Source organism: Pyrus communis, chromosome 10, assembly GCF_041283825.1.
Source record: "Pyrus communis isolate YQ-2024b chromosome 10, ASM4128382v1, whole genome shotgun sequence".
In the NCBI taxonomy this organism is placed as follows: Eukaryota; Viridiplantae; Streptophyta; class Magnoliopsida; order Rosales; family Rosaceae; genus Pyrus; species Pyrus communis.
Genome location: NC_142574.1, coordinates 3704060 through 3724232, shown reverse-complemented (window position 1 = coordinate 3724232; position 20173 = coordinate 3704060). Strand labels below are relative to the sequence as shown.

General features: G+C 38.0%; 1 protein-coding gene and 2 pseudogenes across 3 annotated transcripts; all 3 read right to left on the bottom strand.

Annotated features, from left to right (window-relative positions):
* Positions 1–3288: 3288 nt before the first annotated feature.
* On the bottom strand, positions 3289–7938 carry LOC137728883 (G-type lectin S-receptor-like serine/threonine-protein kinase At1g34300 pseudogene; annotated as a pseudogene). Its single transcript, XR_015952736.1, has one exon. The product of XR_015952736.1 is annotated as a G-type lectin S-receptor-like serine/threonine-protein kinase At1g34300 pseudogene (transcript).
* Positions 3590–4282, bottom strand: LOC137727677 (protein DETOXIFICATION 54). The gene is made up of 2 exons (XM_088677655.1): positions 4268–4282; positions 3590–4153 (listed from the first exon to the last, which is right to left on the bottom strand). Exons 1-2 carry the CDS (start codon positions 4280–4282, stop codon positions 3590–3592), a joined length of 579 nt encoding a protein of 192 aa, XP_088533781.1.
* An 8250-nt stretch (positions 7939–16188) lies between the features above and the next one.
* On the bottom strand, positions 16189–19138 carry LOC137729370 (G-type lectin S-receptor-like serine/threonine-protein kinase At1g34300 pseudogene; annotated as a pseudogene). Its single transcript, XR_015952492.1, has one exon. The product of XR_015952492.1 is annotated as a G-type lectin S-receptor-like serine/threonine-protein kinase At1g34300 pseudogene (transcript).
* Positions 19139–20173: the final 1035 nt, after the last annotated feature.

Sequence of the window (20173 nt, the reverse complement as noted above, 5' to 3'; positions counted from 1 at the left end):
TCATAAATAATTCCTGCACACAAGTCAGAACCACATAATGTGGTCTGTACAACAGGCTATGTGTAAATAAATACGCTCAAGTGCTACAATCACGTGAAGGCTGTGCGAAGTATCGCAAGTCACCTACGAGTCGGAACCACTTAATGTGGTCTGTACGACAGGCTGGTACCTACCTTGGATCCAATGTGAATGTATAGTGCGGGAGGTGAACGATCACGTGAAGGTTAGGCCCTGACCTCGGGCGGAGCACTAACATCGAGGTGCAGGATAATGAGTACCAAATGCATCTAGGTATAACCATATACATCACAACCACTAACATCATAATGTACTCACCTATAGCTTACCTGGGCTCCGCAGCATCATGCAACATTATGCATGACTACACTAATGCATATACTAAAATATAACGCAAGTATGACATGGCATTTCAATCACATTTCATTTAAAACAATTTCTGGAAAAAACGTAAAGTATACATACATATATATAGAAAACCAAAAGCTTACTCACCTGAAGTCTGCGTTACAACTCCCTAGCATGAATATTGAGATGTCTCGAACAACGGTCGCCTAAAGCAAATATCAAATCACATCTCAGAATCCTTACTGATAGAACACGTAATTTACATAAAACACATCCCTCGAGGACGATCTAGAATGATTTAAGACCCATTGACCAGAAGTCAACCATCAGTCAAAGATCAACGATAGGGTCCACAACTCTATGTAACTTAACCCGGAAGATCTGCTCCTCGGATTTCCAACCAGTAACTTCCAAAGATCCACATTATGTTTCTAAAACATCATCCTAAAATTTCATTATGATCCAACGGTTGGATCTCCACCAATTGCAAATTCAAGTGGCGGTTAACATTTTATTTTACGAACTTACAAATCCAATTCAGGAAGATCCGCACATCAGATTCTCGATCCATAAGTTCCTATGATCCTCAAATATTATGTACTATAACATATTAAATTTTGGTGACAATCCAACTGTCGGATCGTCGATTCATATTTTTACTAAGTAACGTACCTTAATCAAACTAGATTCACAATAATCAAATCACATCATATGGATATCAAATCTAAGATCAATGTATCAATTTAACATAAAATAGCATCGCTGATCCATTGGCCACGTGCTGCTGCCGGTGGCTGTCGGCCGCCCCGACTCGTCGGAAAATTCAACTATTTCTAAAAATTCTCAAATTTTATAGGAATGGAGATCTTAATGAGTAGAGCAACTTTCATACCTGTGACTAAGGCCAATTTGACCGGGAAAAGCCCCGATTAGCTCGAACCATACGGAACCCTAAACTTGGGTGTGTTCGATTCAACCTCCAAATTCACTCCGACGCCTCAAAATTGCTTAGGCTTTATTCCTGGGGTTGAGGGGAGCCCAGTGGTGGTTGTAATTTGCTAGGTTAACTTCACGATCGTCGGATTTCGCCATGGCACCCTTGGAACCCATAAGTTTCGTTCTACTGAAATTCAAGCTCAAACCCAATAAAATTTAGTTGGAAATGGAAGAGGGTAAGATAATGATTAGTTTTGACGTGGTGATGAAGGTTAGATCGCCGGAAAACCGAAGGAAAAATGTCGGGAAGGCAGCGATGTGGGTGGTGCCCGACGGGTTACACAGGCTAACCCGTGTCTCCCCCCATCCCCCCTTTTTTCTTCTCTTATTTCCCCTCCTTGCTCATGTTTCTGATTGGTCACCTTCCTCCCTCATTTCCTCCTTTCTCTTTTCTCTCCTTCTCATCCCAGCCGTCGATTTCTTTCTTTCCTTCCATCCCAGCCACACACGTGGCCTCACAGATCTTTGCTCCAGAAATCTACAGCCTTCCAAGTTAAATAAAATTACCAAAATATCCCTAACTTTAAGCGTTAATAACTCTTCCGTTATAACTCCAAATCACGCCCTGTTTGCGCCCACACGTCTATAGCGATAAGTACTACAAGAATACGCTAAGAAAATGAACCTTATGTAACATGACACGACAGTCAACAAAAGCCAACACTTTACCTCGAAGAGCATTTTCGTAACTTCACTTATTAAAATTATAAAAATCATAATTTTTAGGAACGGGCTGTTACACAACAGGTGTGAGGGCATTTGTGGAGCAAAAAATAATCAAGAAAAATATGGATGCGACACGTGGATTCTTGGGTTAAAAAGACAAAATTACCATTGAGATGCACCAGAACTCCTACGCGCAAGCAGCGGACAATTACGACTCAATCAACGTCAAAAATGATCAAAATAGGTATTTATTCAAAACATATTTCATCAATCCTTATCAAATCCTCCCCACAAGGTAACCTTCAATTATTCATTCAAAATATGATTAATTACCTAAATTAATTGATTAATTTTCTAATTAATTAATTAATTAATTTTCTAATTGATTGCAAGATATTATTTTGACATAATATCTTGCAATTACACCAAAAAGCCACCATAAGTGGCCGGACCCCTTTTCTCCAAATAGGGGCCGGCCACACCCTTATAAATACCACCTCATTTCTCCAAAAACCTAATTCCAACTCTCTTGTAAACTCTCCAAATTTCTTTAAACACTTTTCCTTCAAATTCTAACTTTGGCATCAGATGTTCTTCGGCCAAAGCCCCTCCCCCCCCCCCCTAAATTCATCATGGGCGTGTGAGGCTTTTGCCCTTGACCTGAGGTGTTAACTGTTTTGCAGGTGCAATTTCGTCCAAGAAGAAGAAGGTGGAAATTTACATCCACATGTATGACATAAATCATATTAGACAAGAATAAATAATACGTACGATTATACTCTTCATATTTAAAATATAATAGTAGGGAATTTTCCTCTTCACTCTCTCTCTCTCCCCTCTATTTGCACTTACCATTTCCAATTGCCATCCAATTTGTTTTGAAAATTTTTAGAATCGGAAATGTTGGGATTCAAAATTTGGAATTTTCAATCCATCTTGGACCATAGTAATTGAACACCCACATATGCTTTTAAAAATCAAACTCTCCTTTCACATCATATATGCTCCTCCGAAAATGTACTCCCATCATATTTATCGCGACGAACGAGTGAAGGTTCCACTCATTTCCCACCAAAGTGTAAATGACTCGTCTCCAATGCCCGATGAACTATTATTTGTTCCCTAAGTCTCTACTTTTGGCTAGGGCTTCCATGGGGAAGCTTTTCTATTCGCCCGTTGTATTCGGCAACATGTACAACCATGTAAATCTTGTCTAGGATCGCCCCGTTGTTTAGTGTCTGTAATCATACGTGAGAGATATTGTCCGAGCAACCAAACTCAAGAATTTCTACATCTCGAGTTTTGAAAATTAGACACAAATAATACAGTTACTATGGACCAAAAAAAAATCCTAAAAGTAGGACTGTAGGCCATATTTAAACTTGGCTGGACCCTGGCGGGCGAGTGAGACATTGCAAACTGCAATTCCCATCAAAACTCTAGCTTTTTAAAATCCAACTAATCAAATAGTCAGCATAAAAAATAAAATAAAAAAGTGTTAAAACTACTACTGCACGGTCAACAAAAGTAGAGTCTCCGACGAAGATCCCACACAAAACCTCTAAATAAAATCATCTCCACCTTTTATCATCAATAACCCTTTGCTTTCTTCTTCACCTTTCTCATGCCCTTGTCCTTCGTTTTTGCAGTCACCCATTTCTAGCCCGGTCAGCATCTTCGCCTTCAACGACTCTGCCTCCCAATCAGTCCTTGCCACCACAACATACAGAATGGACACAGCACACGCCACCTGAGCAGATAAAAGCCTGAACCAGAGCCCGCCTAACCCTACCTTGAGCCAGAAGGCAAGCCCGACCGCCACAGGGGTGCCCACGAAGTAGAACGACCCCAAATTAATGCGGGCACCCACAACCGGGCGTGCCGTGCCACGTAGGATGCCACAGTCAGTGGTTTGGGGGCAGTTGCCTAACTCACGAAGCCCCATGATTGGCATGACTGATGCAACCAAGGCTTTGACGAGCTCGTCCTTGGTGAAGAGGCCTGCCCATCTCCCTCTTAAAATCACTATCACGTTGATGATGCCGATCACAAATGCACATCCCAATGCCACCATCGCTGCTAACCTCGCCTTGTATGGCTTCCCCCAACCAAGCTCATTCCCAACCTGCAAACAGATATGCAGATTCAAACATCCATATAAGAAGCAAAACGCTTACATAAGTGATTGTAACTTTGGATAAAAATATTATGAAATGAAGAAATATGCACACGATGAAACCTTCATGAACGACATGCGAATGCATAACTACCAGGTACCAAGCTTGATTGGGTACAACCTAGAAGTGCCAATTATATACACATTATTGAAACAAACAATTGCAAAGGAAATTAAAGGTTTATTTGCTCCAGAAACCAGAAATAAGAGCTCACATAACTAAAAGGTTAATTAGGAGATGAGGAATTCAATATGAATGATGAATCCATAAATACTGGCCCTTGTAAAAAGAAAATTTTAATTCACATTACATCTCATTCGTATGAAAAAATAAATACCTAACTGCTTATCTAAACGTATCACAGATTCACATTAGCAAAGAAAATAATCCATTAATCAAAGCAGAACCTTCTTTACATTTATCCAACAAATAAAACACAAAATCTCTGCACATGTTAGAGCATATAAGGCATGAAGACTAGCTTGACTATGACCTTTACATCTTCTTGGTAAGAGTCAACTGAATTCTGAAATCAATAATTTCTTTCTATACCATATACCACAAAACTAATTAGCCCCAGAAATTGGCTCCACTTAGAACTAGAGATTAGAGAAACCAAATGCTTGTGATTATTAAAGAAACCCTTCTATATTTCAACAAGTTTAAAAGAATAATGCACTACGGGTTCCTTCATAGCTAGTAGTTACATGATGAAACACATGGTGAAGCATAAGGGGTTCTTTTACGAAAGAAAATCCTCAAGTAATGAGACGCTAACAATTCAAAATATGCACACTTGGATGCAGTTGGTAAATATTAACACGTAAACAAGAAACAAAAACACAGAACACAAATACATGCTCACACTGTAACTACAAAGAATGGATGTTGAGTTTAAGTTTGTATTGAATTGGATAAATAGAAGTAGAATACAAGAAGGAAACAGGTGTGGAAATGAAATTCAATTTGGGTCTGACTGTATAAGGGACGCAGTTGCCTTCTCCGTATTTCTCCCTGATGTTAGCGGCGATACTCCTGAAACTTGCAATGATGAAAATGAGGAGGGAGCTGGGGCTGAGGCTGCAGTAGAAGATAGAGTGCTGATATTACTGCTCACATTCATGCTGGTTCCACCGGCAGACCCTTCGATGGCAGCCTTTGGGCCTGGGGGGGTTTCAATATCTGTAATTCCGTCCAGCATCTGCAAAACCTTTCCCATCATCGGCCTGTGAGATGGTTGTTCCTGTATGCACCAGAAGCTTACCTGAATCGCTCTATTCACTTGATCCATATCAACATCTTGGTCGACTAACCTTCTATCGACAATTCCCTTGATGTTACCCTTTTCAAATTCCTCAAAAGCCCATAAGGAGAACTTTTTCCTATTTGTCTCCTCAGAAACTTCAAAATTCCTTCTCCCACTCACTATCTCTAGCAAAACCATACCATAACTGTAAACATCAGATTTGGAAGTTATTGGAAGATTTGCTAGCCATTCTGGTGCCAAGTATCCTCTAGTACCTCTAACACTCGTCAAGGTTCGATACCTGTGGTCCCTTGCACTAACGAGCTTTGCGAGGCCAAAATCTGACACTTTGGCATTGTAATTCTCATCTAACAGAATGTTCTCTGGTTTTATATCACAATGCACAATGCAATCTCGGCACTCCTCATGAAGGTATGTGATCCCCCTTGCAGTACCAAAGGCAACGTTGAACCGAGACTCCCAATTTAACACCTTTCCTGATTGCTCTTCTGTTGCAAAAAGGAAACTATCAAGGGACCCATTTTTCATGAACTCATATACCAGAAGCCTATGGCGCCCCTCCGAGCAAAAACCAATCAGCTTCACCAGATTCAAATGGTGGGTGCTACTAATCGTTGCAACCTCCATCCGGAACTGTTTCTCCCCTTGCTCGATCCCCTCAAGTTGCTTAACTGCAACAACAGTTTGATTAGCAAGAATGCCTTTATAAACAGCTCCACACCCTCCTGCCCCAAGCTTCTCCTTGAATCCCTTAGTTGAGCGCTGGAGCTCCTTATACGAGAACTGAACCGGTGCACCAGACGCATACTCAAGAAGCGCATATTGAGCAGACAATCCACCAACGGCGAGACTTTTTCTGCAAAACCACCACCACAAACCACCTTCCAATGCCATGAAAGCAAAGAGGGTGGCAATAACCACAACAACCACAATCCAAACACGCAACTTCCAATTCTTTTTCTTGTCACCAGTCCCCATTGAAGATGACGGATTTGGGATCAATAGTCCACATACCTTGATATATGAACTACTGGACATAGCTGGACTGTGATAACCACTAAGAAAACCTGGTGTCTTGTAGTAACATAGCCCTGTGCCATCAGACAAAGACGTAGAAGCATCACAAGCACTATTTACAAGACAATTCGACCTGCAGGCCGATATCCCCACAGAGAAAATCTCTGACTCCGTCTCAGGAGGGTACGTCAAGAACCGAGTATGTACCATGTCCAACATAGTCAAACTCTGAGGACAATCCTCAATCTTCATCTTCCTCTTACACCCTTTCCTGCTATCCTTGGGATCAACAAGCTCAAAATTAAGAGACATACATCCGCATACCGGATTAGAATCGTTATAACTACAAACTCCCATGTCCCCACAATACCCGAAAACCTCACACTGATCAGTAACAGCTGCCCATCTCTCAGTTATAGCCCCACTATCACTAGTAGAGTTATAAATCCTCAAATTCCCATCACTCTCTAACTTCAGAAACAAAAAACCATATCTGTATTCGGCATAATCGTTACTATAAGCAACAATAGCAGCAGTGGACAATTTTGGATCAGTAATTGACAGAATACCAATTGACTGCAATCCTAGAGTAGGCGAACTCAAATTCGTATTAACAGGAGTATTCAATCCCCGATTCCAATACACAATACTATCATTCCACAAGAGTGTAAGATTCCCATTTTTTACAAGCTTAAACGAGTACAACCCAGATCGCAAAACCTTACCCACAGTGAAGTTCTGCCCGGGGACGATCGAATCGGTGGGGTTGTCGAAGCTGGACCAGACGGTAACGGTGCCGTTTCGGAGGACCAAGTTGCCCGAATCGTCAATCTCTGCCGACGAGACGCCGCGGCTGGCGGTGTTGGAGTCCCAGAGAGTGGCGCCGGAGCCGTTGACGAGGCGGAGGGTGCCGGATTGGAGGAACTGGAGGGTTCCCCCGGAGTCAACTGCTTTGCCTGCACCGGCGGACCAGACGGGGACGCCACCGAAGTAGGAGATGGCGGCGATGTAAGAAGGGGGTGAAGTGGGGGGGTCGGAGGGGATGAAGCCGAGGGTGAAGCGGCCGCGGCTGAAGGGGCCGAATGGCGAGGGCGAGGACCAGGTGGTACTTAGGTTTGCGGCGGAGAGAGAGGAGCCTGGTGAGATTGTGGTGGCGGCGAAAACGGCGGCGGAGAGGAGAGAGGCGATCAAGAGAAGGAGTGAAAATCGGATGTGGGTTTGGAGCGCCATTTTTGAGTGAGTGTTGGATTTTGGGTATCACTTCATCGGTAGGTGGGTGGGTGGGCAGAGGAGAAAGTTGGGTGAGTTTAAGAAGGAGGAGGGAGGACAGGAGTGAGGTGAGGTCTGCAATGGAAGAAGACTTTGACTGCCAAAAAATCTGGGGACAGGGTCGTTCACGGCGTTTGACTCATGCGAGCTCGGATCTACCGCATCCGGTTTTACTTTCTCTGAGAATAGCAAAATGCAAACGCCGTCAACTCATATAGAAATGTAAAAGTCAAATTAGGTAATTGAGATTTTTCAAATATTTTTAATGACAAAAAAGATTCAATTTTGTTAAATTATCTCTCATGTTTACTTTTAGTATCATTGTAGTCAAATGGTTTAATTTTCATAAATCAATAAAGCATTGATTTTATTCTATAAAAGCTTGAATTAACTGGTTTGGAGTTCATTATTTACCCCCCAAGATTAACCCCTTTAGTGAGATTAAATATTAAAAAAATATTATAACTCTCTTCAACATAGATTGTATGGGGATGACCAATCATACAAATTAAGGAAGATTGGTCGTTTGAGAAAATTGATATCTAAAAGCATTTTCAAAAGAGTGTCAGAATGTTCAAGTCAATACTACTAGTAAAATAAAGGCAACAACAATGTTTTTCAACTTAAAAGTTAAACTTTATGTGACATGACATGGGTACCCTCTGCCAAATTGACAGCTTCAAATTTTTTCAATTAATTATTAAATATAATTCATCATTTTTATTAGGGGCTTTTAGATTGTACGGTTTCGATAAAATTGTTTTTAGATTTTGACATGAATGATTTTCAAAATCTAATATAAATCCCTATTTTTAAAACTTACCATATTTAAGTAATTATAACACATTTATTATTTATAAACTTACCATTCGAAATTCTTTACCCATCCATAATTATATATTTTTATTTTGTGCTCTAATCATATTAATAGATAAAAATTTATTCAAAATTCAAATTCTCATTATCAAACAAATTCAACAACAAAACAAAATCAATTTATACATAACATTTGATACCTTATTTTATTCATCGGTACGGAAGTATCGACACATAACTTTAGGTACCTTATATTACTCATACGTACAGAAGTATCAGTTTGTAAGTTTCAGAAAGAATATATCGGTGCATAACTTTCGGTTCAAATGTATCGGCGTACAAATATGTCGGTACAAATGTATCAGTACGTAACTATAGTATCTAAACATACATATGTACGTAATATGCATATACATTTATATGGAGAAATTCGACCACAATAAAAAATATATCATGAAATATGACTTTTCTTATTATGGGAACTTAATAATAACTATCAATGATAATTAAAATTTTTATTATTTATGGGAATCAATATATAACCTACAAACAAAAAACTCAATAATTATTACAACCTATTTAATATAAAAAAATTACAATTAAATGCCAAGGATTAGAATTAGTTTTTAATCTTAGATAAGATTTTATTCAAAAAGTAATCTTAGACAAGGATTAGAATAGAATTTTCCGTTTTTATTATTATTTTTGTTTAAAATGCTTATTATAATAATTAAATGGTTTTTTTATTAGAACCCCACAAATTGTTGAATACACCCCCACTCAATATTTAATGTTAAATGACTTGTATAAAATGACTATTTAAGCCCTAAAAAGTTAAAAAAAAAAAAAAAAAAAAAACATTGTTGTCTTCCTGCACCCCAAATCATTTAATAAGATTTTGACTTTTTCCGTTCTTTCCCTTATTGTTCATTCTCTATTTAGTTATTCTTAATATGTAAGGTATTAATATAATAAGCCTAATTAAATTTGATATAGAGAAAATCTTAAAGGATATCAAAGTGCCTTGTAAACTATCAAATTTAAATTTTATATTTAAAATTAAACATATCATTTTTTAATGCTAAAATTAACCTCAACAGTACCAAAAATCACTCGTACTATTTTGTGAATTTTAAAATGCAGCATACCAAATCATTATTAAATTCCTTACTATGTTTGGATGAAGAAGTTTAAGATTACTAAGGAATTTAAAAATGACGAAAATTGAAATGACGAGATTTTATCTTCTAGAATTTGTAAATTTTCTTATTTGGTTAACCTAAAAGAATAATAGAATTGAATACGGAATTTGTTATGTTTAAACTCTTAATCATAGAAATTGAAAAATGACACATATTTACATGAAATTTGAACTTGGGATTTGGAGATCCCAAATTCCAAATTTTTTTTCCACACGGAAATTCTAAATTTCTATGTTTATGAATCTAAACAAAAGAATTGATGCTTGTCAATTTATAAATTCTGATACTTACAAAAATTCCATGTTTATTTCTCTTATCTAAACGTAATATAACTTTTAGTTGGTGTGGTTTCCAGCCGTCAATAATTTTTTTATTTAGGGAAAGTAGTTTCCCAAAAATTGAAGACGTGGGTTGGGGTTAGAGAAAAAAGAGTCCAGCCTTCAACTTGGACATCAGTTGACGCGTTAAAGCTTGGTTGAAAAGGCCAGGGTGAGGGAATCGGGGTATTCGGGAAGATCACGGCTCTCGACAGACTGATGCACGCTGCTGGACCTGACAACTTCTGACTGATGCTGTCGGATCTCTGTTTTCCCGGACTTCAATTTTTTTATTTCGAAGAAGAATTCTCTCCTCTCTCTCGTTATCTCACACTTTACTTTTTAATTTAGGATTATTTTATTAACATTTTATATATTGACGAAAACATCCCATATACTTAAAATATCATATATATACTTTTTAAATTAGAAATTATTTTAATATACCCAACGTACTAATCGAAACTACCCTCACACCCGCACATTTCATACGCTCCACACAAAGTCTACCTCAAGTGTTCATCATTTCCTAAAAATAAATTTAAACCCTTTGTCTTCAGCACACAAACAGTGTTCATGGTTATACTGCTTCAAGGTTTTTGTCAATTTAGGGGAATTAAGCTTTAAATGTGAATTTGATATTAAACTCAGAAGTAACTGCTTTGCCGGCTTTTCTTAAATAAGAAATCATGAAAGGGCTAGTTGATTTTGCTATTGCAGTGTCCATGCAGATTCTCGATTCTGGAATCATGCTTGAATGAAATTGCACCACAAACCATCCTAAGAAATAAACAGCAAACATGCTTGAACATTTTTAGCAAAAGAAAAAAAAAAAAATCACTACTACACTATCTCAAAGAAGATTTGAATGTTAAGGTTCTAAAAGACGCTAGGCGCTAGTCGGGTGGTAGGCTAGGGCCTAGTGCCTAGGCGGATTTAAGTAAATCTATTGTATTTCGTGTAAATAAGTGTCTGTTTATACTTAAAATATATATAATTTCATTATAAACTAAAAAAATAGAATGACATACATATTATGAAGTATTGGAACATAATGAAAACATGGGGAGCAAACATATAATGTATGTTTATTTAAGTGTTTAATAAGTCTCTTACAATTTATTGGAAACAATGAGTCTCTTACAATTTCAGTGTTTATTTAAGTGTTCTCTTTTATTTCTTCACAAAATTACACGTCTTTCTTGGTCCAATTTTTATTTTTTTGTGAACAAATAATATTATCTATATTGTGACTTAGTACTACGGTCTGATGCTATTCATTTTCACTTGTAAATGAAAGGTCTCAGGTTTGATTCTAGTCTCAAAGTCTAAAACCTCTCACTTACAAGTGAAAATAAATACCACTAGACCGTAGTACTAAATGACTCTTTCTTAGTCCAGTTGAGTTTAGCAAATCCTGTCTTCCTTTCCTCCTTAGAGTCAAGTTTTTTTTTTCTTCAATTGTACAATGAATTAGAACATGTCAATGTTAATGTATTCTAGCTGCGTCTCATTAGGGTTTGAGTAAGTCATAATAATGCTCTATTTTTATTTTTTTTAATAAAAATGTGACTCGTCTTTGACATCTTCTTGCTTATGGGACGGATCTTAAAATTTCAAAATGAATTGGACTAAATTTAACTTACTCACAATTTAAAAAAACGTTAAAAAACTCGACCACAAATTTCACGTTCATGCTCTTGCACGTGTTAGAAATGAGTGGTTAAGTTTTTATTTATAATTAGATTTTGGGTTACTATATATATGGTTGTTCTAATTCATAATTTTAAGATTTTATTATGGGAAAATTTTTGAAATATCATATGAATTTGTACGTATTTTTAAATTTGTCATATAAATTAAAATTTGAAACAATTTGTCATACCAATTTTTTGAAATAATTAATTTGTCATCTTCCCCTAACTCCGTTAAGTTTTCCATTCAATATAAGTCATATGCAAGACTTGTGTTTAGAGTTATTTTGATCATTTTAATACCTTACTTCCCTTTTATTAAGTTGTATTCGACAAAAAATTGTAGGGTTTCTCAGGCAATGGAACAATATTTTTGATATGATAGCAATGAAATGATCATGCAATGGACTATCTTCTGGTTATTTCAAATATGTAATGATGCACAAGTGGGAGTTTTCATTTTAGCATGTCACGAATGTGGATGTAAATTTCCGCTATCTTCTTCTTTGACGAAAATGCACCTGCAAAATAATAACACCTAAGATTAAGGCCAAAAGCCTCACACGCTCACGATGAATGGGGGTGCCTTTGGCTAAAGAATCTCTAATGCCAAAGTTAGAATTTTGAAAAGAATGTGTTTAGAAGTTTGTGGGTAGCAAATGACTTAACTTGTTATTGGGATAATAATGCTATTTATAGGGGAGTGGCCGACCCTATTTGGAGAATAGTGGACATCCATATATGGTGTAATTGGATGAATAATTGTAAGATATTATTTCACATAATAAATAGGAAATTTGGGAGTTACCTTTTGAATAAGGATTTAATGAGGAATGATGAGAGAGATGTAAATAAATATCATTTTGATCACCTTTTGACTCTTCCTTGATTGAGCCATTCTTGTCCGTTGCATCCATGTGGGAATTCCAGTGTGCCTCAAAGGTAATTTTGTCTTTTTAACCCAAAAGTCCAAGTGTCACCTCCATAATTTTCTTGATGTTTTTTTGCTTCACAAATGCCCCCACACTTGTTGGGCTACTCGCAGGAAAGGGCAACATATGTAGAGATCTTCTCTTGCTTTAGGAAACATAAGATTATTTCCTATTTTGATATAGATTCCCACTTTAATTGGAAATTAGATCATTAGGAAAGGGAAATAAATCACTTCCAAAGTCTATTTAAGTCTACCTTAAGTAGGTATTAAATCAACTACAGAGAGCAATTTATTCTACCCTACAAGAGAGAGAAAGCTAGAGGATATTTGTTTCTCCTCGTGCATCAATCTTCTTCATTTGCCATGCAAAGGACCATTTTTCGTTGCTGTTTTTGTCTTCATGCCACACCAAGGTGAGAAAAAAAAATTAATTTTCATTGTCTTTTTAATTTGGGTTAATCTCAGTTTTTTTTTAGTTTTCAACATTTGGTACATGAAATTTTTCATCCCAGAGTGGTACATAAAATTATAATTTAAGAATATAAATGAGGTGAAATGATTCAATTATGACAGTTTTGAAGGACAAATCAATAAATTAGCCTATGGACATATATGCACAGGAGGATTTCATTCTATTAGTCCTTGTATATCCATGTTCGAAATAACGCATCTTTTTTATTTGAGTTTTTTCTTATTTTATATTTTGACTCTTTCTTTCCATATTTAGAAAGTTTGATTTATGGGTCTATTGTGCAGCGGGTACGATCTCCTTTTGAAAGGAAATTATTCGAAAGTTGTGGTGGTCCTGGTGGAGCAATTAGCACAAGTGAAAGCCAACAAAAACTAGTACAAACATGAGCCAAAATGAACGTCGTCGGGATGAAAAATTACTTGTATGTGTTGGAGACAGATCCACAAATTTGCTTTCTGTTCCGCCTGATACATTCTTGCAAGATTATATAGAACAAGAACGAGACCTTTTATTCGACCAAAAACAATGGTAGAATTTCTCTAACATCCACGGGCATTGAAAAGGTTGCATCTGCAGGAGCAGCAGAAGCAGAGAACTCCGTGGTAACTTCAGAATGCAGGGCACCTGTAACAGGATCCAGGAGTAGCATTTGAGCTGCAGAATCAGAATAATGAGTGAGACCATAGTTTAAAGTCACCATTTGGATCATGTCACTGAAAGACCAAACTTTAGCCTCGACTCTTGAAGACACACAAAATGCAATAATAATGCGAAAAAGAATGTTGTGAAAGCCATGTTGTCTACTTCAGTGCCTTCAATGAAATATCACATTCTCTGTACAGGCACCAACAACATCGGTAGCGTACCAAGACAAACATGCAAACCTTATACGATGACTTTAACGACATCGACATCCATCAATAATCATAGAGTGAATGAAATCCTTTTACAAACATAAGCAATTTTGTAGAAGCATATTCTTTTAAAAAAGGCATACCATACTCACAAACAAGTCACTGTCAACACTTGATAGCTATCAACAACGATGAAATGCTAGTATTTGCACAATTACAGAGATTTTTTTCCTCGCTTTTCAACATAGGAGAAAAATAATCAATCAATCAATGAAAGGCATTTTGTACATCAGAACTTTAACAACTTAATCAGAAACTTTTGTATGTGTGAATAGGCATGGAGGCTATCTCGGCTATGACCTATAAATCACTTTGTATGAGGAATCAAACTTCCAAAATAAAAAATAACTTTCTATGCCATGAATCGTATGCTGCAAAATATCAAGAGAGGGAGAAGACGATCATGCTTATACAGTATAGAATGACTGATGTACACTGTTTATATAATGTATACATAGCACCGCTTTGCAATACAAAAGAATGATTCACTAAAGGAACCTTTCTTTTCACACAGTTTTTCCTAAACCGCTTGCATGCTTCCCTCCTAGCAAAGCAGTTACAAACTTACATGATGTCTCACATGGTTAAAGACGAGCTCCTTTTACAAAAGAAAGGCACCAAGTAATCAGCCACAGATCATTTCACATTAATCCTTTGAAAAAGTTAAAAATCAACAAAGACGTAGTACTTGGGCAATAACAAACATAGATAAAAATATTATGAAAGGAAGAAATATGCACATGACGAAACCTTCATGAACGACATGCGAATGCATAACAACCAAGTACCAAGCTTGATTGGGTACAACCTAGAAGAGCCAATTATATACACATTATTGAAACACACAATTGCAAAGGAAATTAAAGGTTTATTCGCTCCAGAAACCAGAAATAAGAGCTCACATAACTAAAAGATTAATTAGGAGATAAGGAATTAAATATGAATGATGAATCCAGAAATATTGGCCCTTGTAGAAAGAAAATTTTAATTCACATTACATCTCATTCGTATGAAAAAATAAATACCTAACTGCTTATCTAAGCGTATCACAGATTCACATTAGCAAAGAAAATAATCCATTAATCAAAGCGGAACCTTCTGTACATTTATCTAACAAATAAAACACAAAATCTCTGCACATGTTAGAGCATAAAGGCATGAAGACCAGCTTGACTATGACCTTTAAATCTTCTTGGTAAGAGTCAACTGAATTCTGAAATCAATAATTTCTTTCTATACCATATACCACAAAACTAATTAGCCCCAGAAATTGGCTCCATTTAGAACTAGAGATTAGCGAAACCAAATGCTGGTGATTATTAAAGAGACCCTTCTATATTTCAACAAGTTCAAAAGAATAATTCACTACGGGTTCCTTCATAGCTAGCAGTTACATGATGAAACACATGGTGAAGCATAAGGGGTTCTTTTACGAAAGAAAATCCTCGAGTAATGAGCCGCTAACATTTCAAAATATGCACACTCGGATGCAGTTGGTAAATATTAACATGTAAACAAGAAGCAAAAACACAGAACACCAATACCTGCTCACAATGTAACCACAAAAAATGGATGTTGAGTTTAAGTTTGTACCCTTAGGTCATTTACTCTGTAGAATTACAATCAAAACACAAATAGCAAGTTATCATCCTTTGGATCATCAAATAGCTTCTGGAAAAGCACATGAGGTAAGAAGAAAAACAAGACATGATACCTTACATAACAATACAGGTGCAACCATCAATGCCATCCCATTTATATCCACTTGATCTTGATGCCCTGCAAAATGCCAGCTCCAGAGTGTACAGCTTAAAAGAAACTAAATGGTGTATTTGACAAGAAAAATTGTCTTTATACTAGCTGTGTAAATGCAATATAATAGCTTACTGCAGAAGGAGATTAAAAGCCCGAGGTTCCAAACTGCTTGTTAGGAAAAGAAAAATTAAAAGCAATATCATGATTGCCATGAAGTTGTCCTGGCTTACTGAGGAAATTCATGGCAGACAAGCAATTCTTCTCCAGAAGTATAGCTTGATATTCAATGTTCGATAGGCCAATTATGGGTTCAAAACATTTGGAAGTTTTGATAATACCAGTTCTCTCACTGGGTGCATAACTTACATGTTTCTTCAATGAACTTGATCTGATATTATACAATTATAAACAATTTTACGCGAAAACAAATCGAAAATATTGTCTTAATATGAAACTAACACTACGACTTCCTAGTTTCACTGTATTGAATTGGATAAGTAGAGGTAGAATACAAGAAGGAAACAGGTGTGGAAATGAAATTCAATTTGCGTCTGACTGTATAAGGGATGCAGTTGCCTTCTCCGTATTCCTCCCTGATGTTAGCGGCAATACTCCTGAAACTTGCAATGATGAAGATGAGGAGGGAGCTGGGGCTGAGGCTGCACTAGCGGATAGAGTGCTGATATCACTGCTCACATTCATGATGGTTCCACCGGCAGACCCTTCGATGGCAGCCCTTGGGCCTGGCGGGGTTTCAATATCTGTAATTCCTTCCAGCATCTGCAAAATCTTTCCCATCATCGGCCTGTGAGATGGTTGTTCCTGTATGCACCAGAAGGTTACCTGAATCGCTCTCTTCACTTGATCCATATCAACATCTTGGTCGACTAACCTTTTATCGACAATTCCCTTGATGTTACCCTTCTCAAATTCCTCAAAAGCCCATAAGGAGAACTTTTTCCTATTTGTCTCCTCAGAAACTTCAAAATTCCTTCTCCCACTTACAATCTCTAGCAAAACCATACCATAACTGTAAACATCAGATTTGGAAGTTATTGGAAGATTTGCTAGCCATTCTGGTGCCAAGTACCCTCTAGTACCTCTAACACTCGTCAAGGTTCGATACCTGTGGTCCTTTGCACTAACGAGCTTTGCGAGGCCAAAATCTGACACTTTGGCATTGTAATTCTCATCTAACAGAATGTTCTCGGGTTTTATATCACAATGCACAATGCAGTCTCGGCACTCCTCATGAAGGTATGTGATCCCCCTTGCAGTGCCAAGGGCAACGTTGAACCGAGACTCCCAATTTAACAACTTTCCTGATTGCTCTTGTGTTGCGAAAAGGAAGCTATCGAGGGACCCATTTTTCATGAACTCGTATACCAGAAGCCTATGGCGCCCCTCCGAGCAAAAACCAATCAGCCTCACCAGATTCAAATGGTGGGTGCTACTAATTGTTGCAACCTCCATCCTGAACTGTTTCTCCCCTTGCTCAATCCCCTCAAGTTGCTTAACTGCAACAACAGTTCGATTAGCAAGAATGCCTTTATAAACAGCTCCAAATCCTCCTGCCCCAAGCTTCTCCTTGAATCCCTTAGTTGAGCGCTGGAGCTCCTTATACGAGAACTGAACCGGTGCACCAGAAGCATACTCAAGAAGCGCATATTGAGCAGACAATCCACCAAAGGCGGGACTGTTTCTGCAAAACCACCACCACAAACCACCTTCCAATGCCATCAAAGTAAAGAGGGTGGCAATAACCACAACAACCACTATCCAAGCACGCAACTTCCAATCCTTTTTCTTGTCACCAGTCCCCATTGAAGATGACGGATTTGGGACCACTGGTCCACATACCTTGATATATGAACTACTGGACATAGCTGGACTGTGATAACCACTAAGAAAACCTGGTGTCTTGTAGTAACATAGCCCTGTGCCATCAGACAAAGACGTAGAAGCATCACAAGCACTATTTACAAGACAATTCGACCTGCAGGCCGATATCCCCACAAAGAAAATCTGCGTCTCCGTCTCCGGAGGGTACGTCAAGAACTGAGTATGTACCAAGTCCAACATAGTCAGACTCTGAGGACAATCCTCAGTCTCTATCTTCCTCTTACACCCTTTCCTGCTATCCTTGGGATCAACAAGCTCAAAATTAAGAGACATACATCCGCATACCGGATTAGAATCGTTATAACTACAAACTCCCATGTCCCCACAATACCCGAAAACCTCACACTGATTAGTAACAGCTGCCCATCTCTCAGTTATAGCCCCACTACCTCTAGTAGAGCTATAAATCCTCAAATTCCCATCACTCCCTAACTTCAGAAACCGCAAAATATCACCGGCTTCGGCGTAATCGTTACTATAAGCAACAATAGCAGCAGTGGACAATTTTGGATCAGTAATTGACAGAATACCAATTGGCTGCAATCCTAGAGTAGGCGAACTCAAATTCGTATTAACAGAAGAATTCAATCCCTGATTCCAATACACAATACTATCATTCCACAAAAGTGTAAGATTCCCTTTTTTAACAAGCTTAAACGAGTACAACCCAGATCGCAAAACCTTACTCACAGTGAAGTTCTGCCCGGGGACGATCGAATCGGTGGGGTTGTCGAAGCTGGACCAGACGGTAACGGTACCGTTTCGGAGGACCAAGTTGCCCGAATCGTCAATCTCTGCCGACGAGACGCCGCGGCTGGCGGTGTTGGAGTCCCAGAGAGTGGCGCCGGAGCCGTTGACGAGGCGGAGGGTACCGGATTGGAGGAACTGGAGGGTTCCACCGGAGTCCACTGCTTTGCCTGCACCGGCGGACCAGACGGGGACGCCACCGGAGTAGGAGATGGCGGCGATGTAAGAAGGGGGTGAAGTGGGGGGGTCGGAGGGGATGAAGCCGAGGGAGAAGGTGTCGCTTGGCGAGAGCCAGGTGGTGCTTAGGGTAGCGGCGGAGAGAGAGGAGCCTGGTGAGATTGTGGTGGCGGCGGAAACCGCGGCGGAAAGGAGAGAGGTGATCAAGAGAAGGAGTGAAAATCGGATGTGGGTTTGGAGCGCCATTTTTGGGTGAGTGGTGGATTTTGGGTATTAGTTCATCGGTGGGTCAGATGAGAAAGTTGGGTGAGTTTTAAGGAGGAGGAGGGAGGACAGGAGTGTGGTGAGGTATGCAATGGAAGAAGACTTTGACTGCAAAACAATCTGGGGAAAGGGTCATTCACGTCGTTTGACTCGTGCGAGCTCGGATCTGCTGCATCCGGTTTTACTTCCTCTGAGAATAGCAAAATGCAAACGCCGTTAGCTCATATAGAAATGTAAAAGTCAAATTAGGTACTGAGATTTTCAAATATGTTTAATGACCAAAGGGATTCAATTTTGTTAATACTATCTCTCATGTTTACTTTTAGAATCATTGTAGTCAAATGGTTCAATTTTCATAAATCTATAAAGTATTTATTTTATTCTATAAAAGCTCGAATTAACTGGTTTAAAGTTCAGTATTTTCCCCCTAAGATTAACCCCTTTAGTGAGATTATATATGAAAAAAAAAATATTATAATTCTCTTCAACATAGACCAAATGGGGATGAGCAATCATACAAATTAAGCGCATCTTCAAAACAAATGTCAAAATGTTCAAATCAATACTAATAGTAAAAAAAGGCAGCAACAATGTTTTTCAATTGAAAAGCCAAATTTGATGTGGCATGATATGAGTTGGTAACTCTCTACCAAATTGACATCAATTTAAAAAAATTTCAATTAATTATTATCATTTAAAATATTTATTTTAATAATTTATTTTGGTATATATGGTGAAGAGAAAATCTTTAAAAAATGTTAAAATGCCACATAGACTATCATGTTGTGGCTTATTTTATCTCATAAGGGAGAGTAGGGATGCACGACAAAGAGAGACATTTGTTTGTAGGGTTATGCAAAGGATATGTTATTCCTCATATGTAGTGTTCTTATTTATAGTAATATGGAAGGGAAGAATCCTTCACTTCCAAGGAATACAAGTCCTAATAGGGAAGAATAACTAGCATCAATTTTAATTATGATTTACACAATCACACTTTAATACAATATTTATAACACTCACCCTTGAGTGCGTAAATACTCAATTAGATTCGACATCATGTAAAGTTGAGGAAGTCGACTCATCGGCATTGGTTCTGGGAACATGATAGTCTCAAACAAAGTAAGAACTTGCATATGGATCTAAGTCTCACAAAAAAACCCAATGGCTATGGTAAAACCTGAGTAGGGACAAAACCCATAGTCTAAGGAAAAATGCATG